Source organism: Dipteris shenzhenensis, chromosome 24 (genome assembly GCF_047967505.1).
Source record: "Dipteris shenzhenensis isolate YYH24624 ecotype China chromosome 24, Dip_SZ_1.0, whole genome shotgun sequence".
NCBI classification, from domain to species: Eukaryota; Viridiplantae; Streptophyta; class Polypodiopsida; order Gleicheniales; family Dipteridaceae; genus Dipteris; species Dipteris shenzhenensis.
Genome location: NC_141619.1, coordinates 13811861 through 13827211, shown reverse-complemented (window position 1 = coordinate 13827211; position 15351 = coordinate 13811861). Strand labels below are relative to the sequence as shown.

The following is a 15351-nucleotide window of genomic DNA, read 5'->3' as shown; positions in this document are numbered from 1 at the left end:
GTTCTACCTTGCCTTACTTGCTTACTGTGTTTGGGTCGAGACAAGAATTTTCTTGCCTTAACACCACCAATAGAGGGCTTGATTGGTACCTCCTTGCCATTGGTAGACTTTTTAAAATCCTTTGTGATTTAAACATCTCCTCCATGCAGACCTATATCGGATAACACTTTTTCCAATGCTTGAAGAGCATCCTTTCTATTTTTTTCGGGACGGAGTTTCCAAGCGAATCCAATATATCAAAATACCAATTTCTCAATAATTAGACATAGACCATGCAATGTGCAGATGTGAACATTACATAGTGGAATGTCCAGAATGGCCTTGAAGTCAGGGTCAACTTTATCTCTATTAGGTGCTCTCTTCCACCATTTTGAATCCATTACTTGAGCTGATTCTTTGCAGTAAAGACAAGGAGACTTTGAGTTGCCTCCTTTACTAATGTTATACATGCACTTAAGTGTTTTAAGATCCCCGGCCATGTGCCACTCTACTTGAAAATCACCTTTTCCTACAACATGGAGATTCTCGCCTTGCACTTGTCTTTTGATTATTCTCGGTATTTCCGTGTGGTGAAACACCCAATCTAGTGTTTCATGGTCTTCGGTCTTCACTTGCCAGATTATAGAAAACAAAAGTCTTACTATAACAGATTTGAAAACAATGACCAAAATCAAGTATAAAACAAAAAATGATCATACCTGGAACGAGCCTAACCACCATATGTGTTTCTCTGGCTGCACACTAAAATACTTCGAACTCGCTTCAGTCAATGATGTATCAATTGCTCCATTCATCAATGTAATAGTAACTCTTTCTGTTTTCTTTTCCTTTACAACCTCACACTCATCCAGTTTGATAACAAATTTCAAAATGCCTTTGCACTCCTCAAATGTTATTCCATAAAACTCGACCATTCTTCTTTGAAGTTGTTGTAGATCTACAAATATATTGTTCCAAGGATCATACACAGTGGTTCCTTTACCACCATGAAATATTTCTTCAATATGGATATATTGCCCAATAAATTCATCTATACCTTCATTCAAATGACCTCTTATCCTCCACACGGTTGCTGGATTTGGCAGTAAAACTCGTTTAATCCTTTGATCTTTCAAAGTTGAGGATATCGCATGGAAAATCGAACTATATCCCTTCCTGCTAACTCCACTAACATCAAGAGCCTCTTGGATTATAGTGCCATCAACTTGATTATTGGATACAAAGTCCTCTACAACATTGTGTTTGATTGTTTTGTATTTTTTTCCCTCAATCAAACCTTTTGCTACACCGCAAGAAAGTAATCCTTTCATTTGTTTAACAGGAAGAAGGTTCGGGTCCATATTTTCTTTTGTAGGCTCCAATAATTTCCTGTAGTAACAACACAATATGCCTATATCATTCAGCACCTCCATTCTTGTTTTGTGATAATCGACGAAATAGATATAGTCATTTGAGAGCCTTTTTGAGTATACAAAATGATAAATTTCAATCTAACCTTGCTTCCTGAATTCGTTGCTTGCATCCACCAGTCCCAGCCTTCAAATTTGCAATGTTTTTAATCTTCCTGCTACGTGGTCTGTCTCCAAGCACGGTTCTCTTCTTTCTTGCTCTTGTCAACTCTTTTTTACTCTTTGAATGCTCCTCAATTTCATTCTGCAACTGCTGCTCCAATTTTGCATGAATGGCTATCTCCTGCATCTTGGCCCCCTTTTCTTGTAGGTACATCATTTTATACGTTTCCGCAAATGCAGACTACGCTGAAATATAACCAAGAAGTCCATTTTGTCCATCGCCGGCAAACCTTAGTAATGTGGTGGGATTGACAAATGGAGGTGTAGAGTTTTTTACTTGACATTTTGGATATATGCTTCCATCGCACCATAAGTCAATATGTTGAAGCCCTTCTCTTCTCATATTTTCCCACTGTTGAGCATTCAGCACTGTATCCTTTCGTCTTTTTTGTGCTGGAGCATATTGTTCTTCTAAGTCGATGTGAAGATAGTGTAATCGCTTCTTCTGAGATAGTGACTCACTAGTATCGGCCATTTTTTGTGCTTCTGAGGTTGCGAAGTTTGTTTTTCAATCTCATAGTCATTTTGTAACATGAATCGTGGAAGTGTGGCGGTATCCATGTGAATATTTTAAAAACTTGCAATCACCAAGTTCAGTGATGGATTCTTTATGAAAGGCCTGCACACGTCGGCAAAAGAGATGCGGAATCTTTGGTAAACAAAAAAAAATCTAAGGAGATATTTAATGCAAAATCGTGTTAGTCAAACAAAAGTTTATCTTATTCCTTTTTGAATTGACAGTTCTGTAGTCCTTACTGACAGTTCTGAGCCATGTTTCCGTATTTTACTATTTTTGAGGTCATTCAAGAGAGAAATAAATCAAAAAATAGTGAATTTCTTACAGGGCCCCAAAATGAGCTCCCTTTTTCCCTAATGATGTTTCTATAAGTTTCTATAAATCGAGTTCTTTCCCTGTACGGATAATGTTTTGGTCTCTACAAGTTTCTAAATACAAGGTTTATGTTTTAATAGGTGTCTATAGTTATTTTAAGCCTCTTTGATCTCTATAGAATCCTTCCTTCCATTGTGCATAAAAGATTCATGTTTCTACAAGTCCCAATTTCTTTTATGACTCTACAATCATTCTAGCTATACTTTGTCAAGTAAAATGACAAAATTTGTTTTGCTAGTTGGCAAAGGCTTTTGAATGTTGATATAGGCATACTATTGCTAAGAAAGAAATGGGTCCTTTTGTTGCAAGTAATTTAAAGGCTTTTAAATTTATTAGCTGAAAGTACTTTCTTAAATGCAAAGACAAAGATTTGTTTTGCTAGTTGGCTAAGTCTTTTAATGTTGGCATCTTATTTCAAAGCAAGGAAAGGGATGCCTTGAAACTAAATTAAAAAATCCATTTTGTGGCTTGGAGTAATGCTCAACAAGTTTTGTTTTATGGATTTGGAACACTTAAGTAAATACTTCACATAAACCATCCTTATATGAAAGATTAGTTTGTGTGAAATATTATATTTTGCATGAAGCGATATAAATAGTTTTTTTAAATGAAACAAATTTGTACAAAGAAAAGAAATGTTCTATAATTCACAAGGTGTTATGTCACCAAATTTACCCCCTTGTATAGATTGGCCAAATTATGTGAACTTTTCAATTTTAGGATAAGAATATATGTTTCTTAAATATAATCCTCAATAAGCATGAGTTAAAATTTTGACAAGGACCTTAGACCATTTATATCTGATGAGCGCATGGCTTAGATAAAAGAGTTTGTGTACAATGAGATAACACAAATTTGTGGTAACCAAGTCCTTGAGGTAGCTATCAAGTCAATTTCATGACTTTATTTCCCATGTTGAGCCCATGGCTTGATCATAGAGTCAAGTTTTTCAAAGTAAATTTGTGTGGCAAGGTCATTGCTTACTTTAAGTACATTGTAGCTTATGGTGGGTTGCTTATTTGTTGTTGTAACTTTTGCCCAATGCACCTATTAGATAAATACAAATATGTATGTATATATGTGAGGCACATGTACACATGCTTGTGTACATGTACTGTACGAATTATATAGACATGGTTCACGAGCTAAAATGCAATGTTCATGTAATAAAGACAAGGACTTCAACTTGGTTGAGTCCATCATGGGACAATAAGTTGATCTCAAGATGTAGGAACATATCCAATCCAATCATGTACTCGAGCCATGATATTGAAGACCATTCCCACATTGTAGAGGTGTAGAACTCGTGCAAACAATCGAGAGTTGTGGCAATAAATATAAATATAATATATGTGTATGGAGTGTGTATGTATGCAAGCATATGTATATGTATGTACACAAGCTCATGCACACACATATACATGTCAAAATGGGACATGGGGGTGGAGTTAAAAATTGATCCTCGTCAATAATGAGTCAAAATGGAACATATATGAAAGCACACATGCGTGGAAGTGCATATGCATTACACGCTTACACAGACACGTAGATCATTTACTCAGGCCACGATAATCTCGAAGATAATGAAGACCATTCATGCACCCACATTGTATAAGCTTAGGACTTGTGTAAGAATCGAGAGGTGTGGCAATAAGACATCCAATACAATAATACGTGGAGTAGGGACGTGAGAGGCAAAGCTTCAACTTACAACCAGTATTCACATAAAACCTGTGAACTATATCCAAATGAACCTGCAACATTTTCATTTTCACGTGTAAAAAATAATTTCTCAATTTTGTGAAATTCACAAAAATTTGGGCAATTCAGTTATATTCTAGCGAGAAAATTTGTAGATGCTTAAGAAAGATCTCTAGAAAATGGAAACGTGACCCCAAGTTGTGATCTGTTGAGAAAAATGTTTTCTACGAACATTAATTATGACGACACATGCATCGTGATAGTACCCGATGTCAGACTAAGTACAACCACACTACTTCCAACCACTTACAACGACGTGACACTACTTACAACCACAAAGAGCAACCTCAAGAGCCCGACAAGCATAAAAGAGTTGTTATTAATGAGGGGGAACGTGGAAAGAATGCATGGGATACTTAAATTTAGTGGATTGGACAATATGTGGACGTTGTCTTTGTAGTCTTCGTCTTTGCTTTGGTCTACTCCGCCACCCTTGTTAACATTTTGCATTTGCATTGGCTTCTTCTACCACCTTTTGTTGCGAATTTACGACTTCTTCCTCCTTTTCTCACCTCCTTCCCATGGCCTCTCATCCTCGACCCTCTTTCGTCCTCTTTGGAGCTTCCATGACTGAGTGGTCCTTCCAGCCCGGCGGTTGGGGTGCTGGACTCGCCACCACCTACTCCCGCACGGTACGTTACTGCTTCATTTTGCTGAAGATCATTTGGGTTCATCGATTCGCGGATTTTCTTTATGCTCAAGAATCGCATGGGTTCATTCAATCCATATTTGTTCATGGGTTCGCACACAATCTCAACTCGACCTCTGCCTTGCCCCATGCCATATCGTTGTCGTTTTTCAGGCGGATATTATCCTGAGGGGTTTCACGGGATGGACTACGAGGCGTGCGGTAGCTGTTCTAGAGAAGATTTTTCCCAAGGTTTGTTTCATAACTTTTCAACTTAAGAGGATTATCAGCTCAACTAAAAATGCCGTAACATCAGGCAACATGGAACGCACGTCGTCTAAGCATTTTTGCGACTAACCTTATCATATCAGTGTAGCCTTTACTCTGTCTTCGTAATAACAAGGTAGTCTGTAGCGCGAATTGGCTGGTTAGATGGACAGTTGAGAAGTTTAAAGGGCATAGCTCCTTCAGACTGAAGCTTCTTTCTTATGGTTTTTAATGCAGATGACAGATGTCAGTCTGTTGCCTTTTCTCTTTCAAGTCAAGTGCAAGTACTGTGGTAAACGTAGTGGTGGCAGACACTTTCCGTTTCCCGCACTTTGCTTCAAGATTTACAAAGTGCCTTCTTGGTCCTCCTTGGCAACATGACCGCCTTCAAAACCGCCTTTGAGCAGACTATCTTTTTCAAAACCCCCTTTGAGCAGACTACACAAAAGTCTGTTGTGGACATGCGTATATCCCTGGGTGAGTGAAGCCGCCTCCCACTAGCCTAAGGAAGTTGAAATAGAAATGAGGTGGTGTCTCACCCTCTCTAGGCTATCAGCGGGCCTCTTGAGATCTAAGAAGAAGCCCAATGCCTCAGCCACGAACAAAAACAAAACCCGAGAGAGAGAGAGAGAGAGAGAGAGAGAGTCTGCTCCGTGAGCTGAAATCAACACCTGCTTGGAGCTTACTTGCATAAAGAGCCTAGTCCCTAGCCTCCTCATGGTCCCCTCCAGGAGCTTGCATAAAGAGCTGAAATAATCACCTACTTGCATAAAGAGCCGAGATCCCCAGCTTCCCATGGTCCCCTCCAAGAAGGCCCAATCCAGCTTGTCTTAAGCCTTCTTAAAACCCAGAGTACGATCGCAAGAGGCTGAGACTTTTGCTACGCCCACTCAGAGGCTTCCCAGATCATAAAGATATTGTCCAGGACACTCCTCTTTTAAACGAAACTTGTTTGCGTGTCATGGATGATGCCTAGGAGGTACGAGTGAAATCACAACTCAAGACGTTGGCCAAGTTCTTGTATGTGGTGTCTAAAAGAGTGGTTGTGTACCACCATCGAATGTCGGTATGTGATCTTCTTCCCTTCATGATCAGACAAATCCACCTTTGAGATGAGGAGGTCCATGGACTTTTGATACTATCTTCCTCAAAGCCATTGTGTAGTTGTCTCGAGTCAAAAATATCTGAAAGGACAGGTACAACTGGGTGACTAGATATTCCCAAAAGTTAAGAACATTGGGAAGAGGCCCTCCTCCCTATGGCATTTGTACATTGGGAGGGTCTCAAGAAGCTCCATGTTAGTGAAGGGGTTCTCTAACTGGCTCACCTTGTGAAGAAACTATTGAGGGGATGTGGACCCACACCTCCTTGGTTTGCCTTGCTTGTGGAGTCTCCTTCTCTGCCTAGAAGAGATAGTGGTAGAAAGAGAGGTGGACATCTCTAGATGTCCTAGGGAGTGAGGATATCCAGAATCCAGAATCCTCATTGGGGGAACAATAGGAGAGTGATAAGACATTGTTGTGCCTGCTAGAATACTTATGGACCTCCTTTGTGCCCAATCCTTGATACAGAGCCTATCAAGTCTCACAAAGAAACCATTACTGCATCGCTGGACGAAGGAGAAAAGAAGGCTAGCGGAGAACTCAGGCTCCCGCCATGCATCTTTTTTTTTCCAGAGAAAAGAACGTTCTCTTAATGCTTGAAAAAAAACCATACAAATCAGCCGTCCCTATGGTGCTTATCATGGGAAACATTATAAAGAAAACTGGCAACTAGCCTTGTTCTAGAGAACCCATCTCACTGCCTAGGGAATCTCTAAAACTGTACAACCAGTGAATCCCTCATGGCATGAAAATATAAAATATGCCTACAGGCCAAGCCTTGGAGAAATGCTTTGGCATTTCGGCGTTCGCTCTAGATCTTGACATCCCGTGCTCCCATGTGGCACGCAGGGTGTACATGATGTCGTGCCATATGGTGACAAGAACGGTTGCGGGTAATACAAAGTGTGTGCCCATCATTAGGCTGCATACTCAACCCAGATGTTTCACACTGTAATTCTGGCCACTGTCTCCCACACACCGTCTTGCGGAGAGGGGAGGGGATGATGTCGAACTAGTGGGGTTGCCTTTTGTAGCTCTATCGTGAGGATGCTCTTTCCATGTATCCCGTAAGCTGGAGAAATCTTGTCAATTGGAAGTCATGACCCCCTCTATCAACCAGGCCGCCATGCCCCAAGTGAAATTCCTATGAATCCTCCACACCCGAGCCACAATAGGATGAGAGTCCAACCAGATCCTTTGTGCTCTATGACAACTCCATAAGCAATGAGGGATCAACTCAAGAACTCCATTAGTACAGTGGTGACACTGTCCATCCGCACGCATTCGCTCCAGCCATGGGCCGATGGCAAGACCCCCATGGGCAACCATCCAGAAGAAGACTTTCGTGCGTGCGGGCTGGACCATAATCACGCCTAGAATCTAGACTAGACCTCTTGGGATACTTGCTCCTCAGCCTAATGTCTCGCTTGGAGTCCATGCCGTTGCCTCCACCTGAAGACACCGTTCTATTATCTTGTGAGAGAAAAAGGCCACCTCCTCTACGCGCTCTGAATGGTCTACTCTAGATGACCAAAACCAGTCTCTCGGGTCCCACTGGACCTCAGAAGGGGACAGCCATCCCAAAACCACTGAGGTGCATCTTGGTCTGAAACGTGTGAAGGGTAGATGGACCACTCCTTGCCCAACTGACCCACTACTTTGATCGCCATTGAAGCGATTTTAGGCTCCCATCCATCTTTAGGTCTTTGGCATACACGAGTTGAAGAAGCCCTCCTAGCCCACTTTGAAGAAATGGGCTTGGTCGTTGTGCCTAAACATAATACTCAAGGGTATCCCTGTCCTGGAGAATCGACCCGCCCACCAACCGATTGCCAATATATTGAGTCGTGCACACCATGACTCAGGAATGGCTGCATCAGTCTCCCTCATCCATGGCCTGCCCCTCAGAGATGAGAAATGGCACCGGGAGCCTACACCAAGTCTTTGTAACGTGTGGGGACTTGCTGTGTGGAAAATATATGAAATGTAAAAGGAGAACTCAAGCGTGAGAGACACTAGAGATCTTCCTAACAAAAGTACACTGCTTCATTTATACTGATGGTATAAATGCCCTGTCTAGTGTGGTACATGAGTGCCAAATCGGCATATAAAATGGATATCCTTTGGAGTATCATGTGGCTGTAAAATGACTATAAAATGCGATGGAAACTCCTCTAATTACTGCGGAAGAACTAGGTGCTTGGATATGTGGGATCTGTTGTGCCGTGCATGCTATTGGGAGAATTGGAGGAGAATTGGCCTCAAACTCCTCGTTTGAAATGAGGGGCAAAGAGCCCTTTATGTAGGGCCTGCAATGGCCGAGTAGATCAACCAGTTGACTGACCAGGTCAGGCCGACCTGGCTGGTCGGTTGACTGCCCTAGTTTGACCAGATCTGGTGCAATTGAATGGCCTCCTAATCTCCTCCAAACAGCCTCCAAACAGACTCCAAATGCTGCTGCTCTTCCCTCCTCCGGATGGAGGTTGGCCACTTGTGATCTGCCCTTGTTTGGCTGTTGTTTTATGCTTTCTGGTGGTCTGAGCTTGTGATGAAAGCTGAGCTTAGCCAACTTGTCACCATGCACCTAACATAGGGGTGCATATGATTTTCCCTCCTGCTTATCTTCTGGATGGCGGTAGATGCCGAGGGACTGAATGAATCCGCCAAGCTAAAATGAGGACCACTAACTGTGGCTCGAAACTTGATCACCCTCACAAAGAAATGGGGAATAATAGTATGGCACTGCTCCAAAACAAATGCTCTATATGATTACATGGCGGCTCAATGAAAACTCCTGAGAACTGGTACTGCCGCGAAGATTGGAAGCCAAAATCCAACCACGCTACCACTGTGCACTCGTGATCAATGGGTGGTATGGCACTGTCTGGCAATATGAATTGCATGGTGTCCTGACTCCTTTTGAATTGCTGAGTGACTGGGCTACTGATGCGGAGGCACTGCACTTTGGAAGGCCAATGGCATGAAACTGGCTAACAACTGCTGGCTTGCACTCTCCCCCTTGCGGAAGATCTACCCACATAGAAATGATGGTGCTGCTCCATGAACTGTTGGGGTGATGACAAAAAACGCATGGCTAGGTAACCAAAACTGAAAGCTTGGAAACTCCAGAATACTTACATGCACTCTTGGAAACTGAGGTATTGTTGTCTGCATGATCGCGGCGGTGAGAGAAAGATGGAATAAACATGCCTCCTCTGCTGGAGTGATAACGGCTGAGGGTAAAAGCCCTGTCACCCTCTTGGAATATGGAATTGTGGATGTAAAAGCCTCCCGAAGAACCTGAGTGATGCTGGGAGTTGCTGGAACTGAAGCTGTCTCTTTGAAAAACTGTGAGAGAGGTGGAACTGTGGATGCCTCCCAAAGAAGCTGAGAGGCGACTGGCACTGCAGAGCAGTCCTCCAAGGGATAGACTATACTAGATGCTGCCTGAAGGAAACGAGGAGCTGCTGAGCACCCCTAAAAGGAATGTATGTCTAGAACCGCTGAGAACACTTCGTCTGCTATAATTGACTAGCATTCCTCTTGAAAGGACTGAGAGATGGATGGCATAGCTTCTTCTTGAAGGGATACTGGGTCCCCTTGAGGTACTCAGGAAGGACGAAGACTGATGAGCACAATTCGACCAAACTGCTGTGACCACCAAGGAAACTGTAGGTGTAGACACTGGTCATTGCTACTACTGGTGGCTCGGATCTGCTGAAGAGGAAACTGTATGACCAAGCTCCTAGAGTAAAGGACATAATAATGGTAAGGTGTTGTCAACCTCTCTATTGACTGGAACTGCAAGCCTCCCTAAAGAATGCAAGAAGGGAAACTATGGAGGGAACTGCATGGCTATCCTGACTGACTGCCAATGAATTGTCAACTTCCATACTGCTGATAGCTACAATTGCTACTCTAGCTATGAGGGTTCTCCCTCCTACTATGGTCTGGTAGTAGACTCTTGAGACGCCCCCTCTTTCCAAGCTTCAAGGTCAGAGGGACTGGAAATTGAGCCCACTAATCCTGAAAACTCTTGATGAGAAGTTGAAATGTGAGCCAGCCTGACTAAAGCTGATGTGGCCAATGGAGCTCCAAAGGTGGAAGACCCGTAGGAACTGATTGTAGCTGAGGAAAAGGCCTGATGGTGGAAGACACATTACACTTGTCTACTCAGTCTAGGGTGGAATCTCCAAGCGAACTAACTGTGAGGATTAGACAACCCCTTGGGTGGTGGACCCAAGAGGCTCATCTACTGCAATTGCTGATGGGTCTGAGATGTCTCCTAGGATGGAAGACCTATCACAAATGACTCTGAAATCTGTATGCTCCTGTGGTAAAGCTGAACCAGTTGACTGAGCTCCCTAGGTGGAAGACCCAGAGAGGAACTAATCGGACGTGATAAAGCTGCTGGACGAGTAAAAAACCCATCCGAACTAACTGTACTAACTGAATGATCTCCCTTGAGTGCAAGCTCCAAGAGAATAAGCTGCTGAAACTGGATGATTGCTATGGGTGGTAGACCCAAGAGGCTCATAATCTGGGCTTGCTGGTTGGCCCTAGAGATGGAAGACGCGTTGAGAGCTGGCTGTGGAAATGGTTGCAATAACCCCATGGGTGGAAGAACTTGAGGAACTGCATGCAGCTACTATGGAAAGTGATTGGTCCCTTGGACTAGTAGACCCAAGAGAAGCCAATGTCTGAACTGCTGCAGCAAAACTGTTTGAGGGTACTACAGGAGGATAGTCCACTACACTGTGCTATAGGCTGGAAGATCCCTGAGCGGATGATGGACTCACATTGGTAGCTGCTGATTGGGAGAGGAGCTGTGAGCATGCCATGAGAAACTGTTGATGCTGTAAAAGCATCTACTCGTAGTCTCGCCTGCGCTAGACCTCAACTTGTGAAAGAGGGAGAACAGCCATGGTGCTATATCCCAAGTCACTCGAGGGAGATAAGGGTCAACATTCAGTAAAGAAATTGCCACAAATGAGTAATGGGAATGTACCAACAAGGCTGGCCAAACAGGTTTGTCTGAGAAACAAGCCCGGTGTGCTGTCTGAGAAACCAAATTCATTGGACGGTTGAGATTGGATAAGGGAATCTTGGCAGAGAGAGGTCAGTAGAGCTGAGAGACTGAAGGAAAGTAAGGGACAACATTCAGGAAGGACATTGGCATAGAGATGCTTGATGAGCAATGAGAAACTTACCAAAGTACATTGACAATTTTGTCCATCGTCCATTTTTCTATATAGAATCAGAAACATGCTATCCCAGTGATACTCCAATGAAGGCAAGGCTGTTGCCTGCTTTCTTTCTTTCCAAATAAGATAATTCAAAGATCCTTGCTTGCTTGCTCTAGCCATACTAAAGGGTCTATGCAAAAGCAGCTTATGGAGAAAGTTCTAGGCAAGACAGACTACCTAGTCGGTACGACATGCACGACCGCCTCAAGGCGATCTTGTTCTAGCAAAAGCTGAAAATGGTCCAATGTCGTTACATCCTCCATTGTCTTCTTATCTTGCTTGCGCAAGAGCTGGAGCTGCTTACAAAGGAGTCGATTCTGCTCAAGGAGACAATCATGCTCCCTGAATGCGAGCTGTATGACTAGGTATGCAGGATGTGCTGTGCCATTCACGCTATTGGGAGAATTGGTCCCAACCTCTTCGTTCGTAATGGGGGCCAAAGAGCCCCTTATATAGGGCTTGCAATGGCCCACTAGGTCAACTAGTTGATTGACCTGGCTAGAGAGAGAGAGAGGAGGCCTCGCCCGTGTGGCCACCAATAAGCATGTGACCACCAGAACTCCTCGCATACAAGGCCGAGACTGCTTTGATCCATTTGTCTCAGAAGCCTTATCTCTGCATGGTGCCCTCCAACAAGAAGGACCACTCCACCTTGTCATAAGCCTTCTCAAAATCCCAGAGAAGGATCGCAAGAGGTTGAGACCCCTCCTTGGACCAATCTAGTGCCTCCCAAAAGATGAAGATGTTGTCTAGGATGCTACGTTTTGAATAAAACTTGTCTGCGTGTCGTGAATGATATCCACTAGATGGGTCTTTGTTCACAAACTCAAGATGTTGGCCAAGATCTTGTATGCAATGTCCAGCAAAGTAATCGGTCTCTACTAACAAAGATCAGACCTGCCCCCCTTTTTGGGATCAAACAAATCCAACCACGGCTCAAAGATTGTGAAAGAGAACGTGACTCAAAAATATCTTGAGAAAGGGGGGGTGTAGATGTGCTCTTAGAATCAACTAAAGAAAGAAGGTGTTACTCCATCCTCTCCAGGGCACTTTTGCGGAGGGAAGGCCTTGAGGGCCTCCCAGATCTCCTCATCGTTGAGTCTTCTCCACCTGCCTGCTCATACTCGGAGAGACTATTGACCAGATATTGGACCAAACTAACTCCCGGGCTGCATGAACCTAGGGAGGCTCCTCCTCAGACTCTAGGATCTCTTGGGGATCAAAGCACATTTGCCAACTCTCGTCTCTCAATCTCTGCAACTGCATCCCTACTGATTGAGGCCTAGTGGTCTGGAAAAACTGTCTTGTCATCTTGTCACCGTGCTGTACCCACCGTGCCCGTGAAGAGTGATAGGAGAACTCTGCTCGGCGGATTTCTGTGTCCTAGATCCAGGTCAAGATGCACGCACTCCTACCGATCTGTAAGACACTAGGAACCTGAGACACTGTATGGAAGCAAGGTCCCATCTCGATGCTCGCTTATGCTCTTGAGGGGAATGCCATCAGTCGAAGAGTGTGGTGCTCTCTGAGACACTGTATGGAAGCAAGGTCCCATCTCGATGCTCGCTTATGCTCTTGAGGGGAATGCCATCAGTCGAAGAGTGTGAGATTCAAGCTCCTCGTTGCTCCTTTGAATCGCATCCGCCGCTACCCACAAGGCCCAGCCGCCCCCAGGTGGGGTCTTTGGCTGTTGCCAAATCTTTGTAATAGCCTATTATACATTCTCCTCCTCTTGGCATAGGGCGTCTGGAATGTGGAGCCCTCTCTAGGGGAGCCTTTAGCGGGGCTGTTCTAGGTGTGGCAAGATCGGGGAGGGGTCAAACATCATGGTACTTGCCAAATTGCCGGTGGATCGCCCCGTATGGATTGCCCAATCGCCCACATAGAACTTGTCCAGCCTCTCTAGAAGGCCATTATGTCATTAGTACCCAAAGGAGAAGTGGGCTACCGAGAAGTTTGGAGAATTTTGCCTTCTGCTAAGGGTCCCTGCCATAGATCACAAAGGTGAACTACTCCCATGTGCTCCTCTCAGTCGCAATCAAGTCCGAAAAAGAGGCTCCGCCTTGCGTGTCCTCCCGAAACTCTAGATTGTTGAAGTCACCTCCAACAATGTGAGAGCCAACATTAGTGAGGCTCTCCGTCAGCCGCCTCTAAAACGCAGGTGTGCTGTCTACAAGCAAGGCCGTACACATTTGGGACGGTGGCTCCACGGTCCAAGCCTTCAGAACTTGCTCAGCAAGGCTATGGCTGATTTGTGTGATGTGAAGGCAAATATAACTATACCTAAGCTGATTGCAGTCAGCCCTGCCTTGTGGCAGCAATCTATAAAAGCAGTTTTACGGTAAAAAAAGGAGAAAGAGTGTGATGGAAGCAAGGGATGTGAGGATTGATTTGAATGTTTAGATCACAGTGGTGATTGCTTTGATTAATGGTATGCCTGTTAAGAATGTATTTGTGGATGGAGGGTCTGAAATCAATGTTATTATTGAGTGAATGAAGTGGGTATAAGAAGTGATGCTCCTTTTATGTACTAGGTAAAGCTAGCAGACAACTCGAGAGCCAAGTCCTTGGGTGCAATTATGTATACCTTTCATATATACCTTTCATGTGCTCTTAACTAGCCAGACAGAAATGCATACTCAATCCTAGGGAGGCCATGCCTGCGTCAAGTAGGAGTGATACGAAAATGGAATACTGAAGAGCTGATTTTGCAGAATGGTGTGAAAAAGGTGAACTGTACAAAAATTTTTGGGGGCAAAAATAGACTTACATTAAGTATGAGTAAAACACGCCAAAGCAAGCTCAATGCGGTGATACATCATGTTGTGCATGAGTACAAAACAACCAAGGTTGAGGCTGAAAATGCCATCTTAACCCTGTGGAAGACTCCAAGAAGAAAGGAGAGTCCATCCATTCCCTGAGGAAACAAGCCCTACTAGTAGAAGTTGCTCGAGAGACCCCTGCGTGCCCGTCTAAACGGCCATCAGTGTGTGTATAGTGTCTGTCCATATATTGGCCATGGTCTAAGAGGGGTGAACCTGCGGTCCATCCGATGCCTCTGTGCACCTGGCTCTCCATATATGCCACGCTGATATACTTGCCTAACCATACCCACATGGATTGAGTCTAGCGGGGTTATCTGACTTGGTTGGGTGGCCAAACGTGGCCCCCAAACCTGGCTGGTGAGGTGGCCAAATGCGGCCCTTACCAGCCTTTGAACCTAGCCTAAGCTAGAACTCTAGTAGGGAACCTTGGCGTAAAGGTGCCTTGGCTCGTCTCCTTGAATATCCTATGCCTCACTCTGGCGGGCAAACCCACATAGCAGCCCTCACTCACTACTATACATACAGGAGGTGACTAACCCTAACAGTGCCTCTCAGGTCCTAGATGTCGAATCAACCCAAGGAGCTGAACCAAGGGAAAAATGTTAGCCGCTTGTTGATCTCCGTGTGTTCGGATCTCCTCCCCCTCCGGTGTCGGATCATTTTACCCCTGTAATAGGCTTTACTTGCGTTCCTTCCACATAAAACAGTCCATGATCCCTCGTACCCTGTAGATACCTGAGGATGCGCATACTTGCACCCGAATGTGTCTTCAGTAGTGTCTACATAAAGGAGCTTAGCAAATGTGGTAAAAAGCTCAGGTCCACCCTAGTGTTAAGGAGTGAGATCAAGGAAACAGCAAGTTTCTTTTACATTGTGGCATCCACCTGCTCACTGGGATCATGCTGGGCCAGCTTAGAGTTGGGATCCATGGGAGAGGAGATGGGTTTACAGTTGTCTGTTTTGAAGGCTGCCAACAGCTCATGAAGATACCGCTGTTTGATACAAAGAAAATCCTCTTGGTATCTCCGACCTAAGAAGACGTGGAGCAGACCTAAATC

At 44.3% G+C, this 15351-nt stretch overlaps 1 protein-coding gene across 1 annotated transcript in view; it reads left to right on the top strand.

Moving 5' to 3' along the window:
* The first annotated feature begins 4627 nt into the window (after nucleotides 1-4627).
* Nucleotides 4628-15351, top strand: part of LOC147886243 (GDSL esterase/lipase WDL1-like) — a 45226-nt gene continuing 34502 nt past the window's right edge. The window contains exons 1-2 of the mRNA XM_087395831.1: nucleotides 4628-4856; nucleotides 5027-5104. Coding sequence (XP_087251957.1) covers nucleotides 4746-4856; nucleotides 5027-5104 — 189 coding nt within the window. The 5' untranslated portion in view covers nucleotides 4628-4745. The remainder of the gene's footprint in view (nucleotides 4857-5026; nucleotides 5105-15351) is intronic.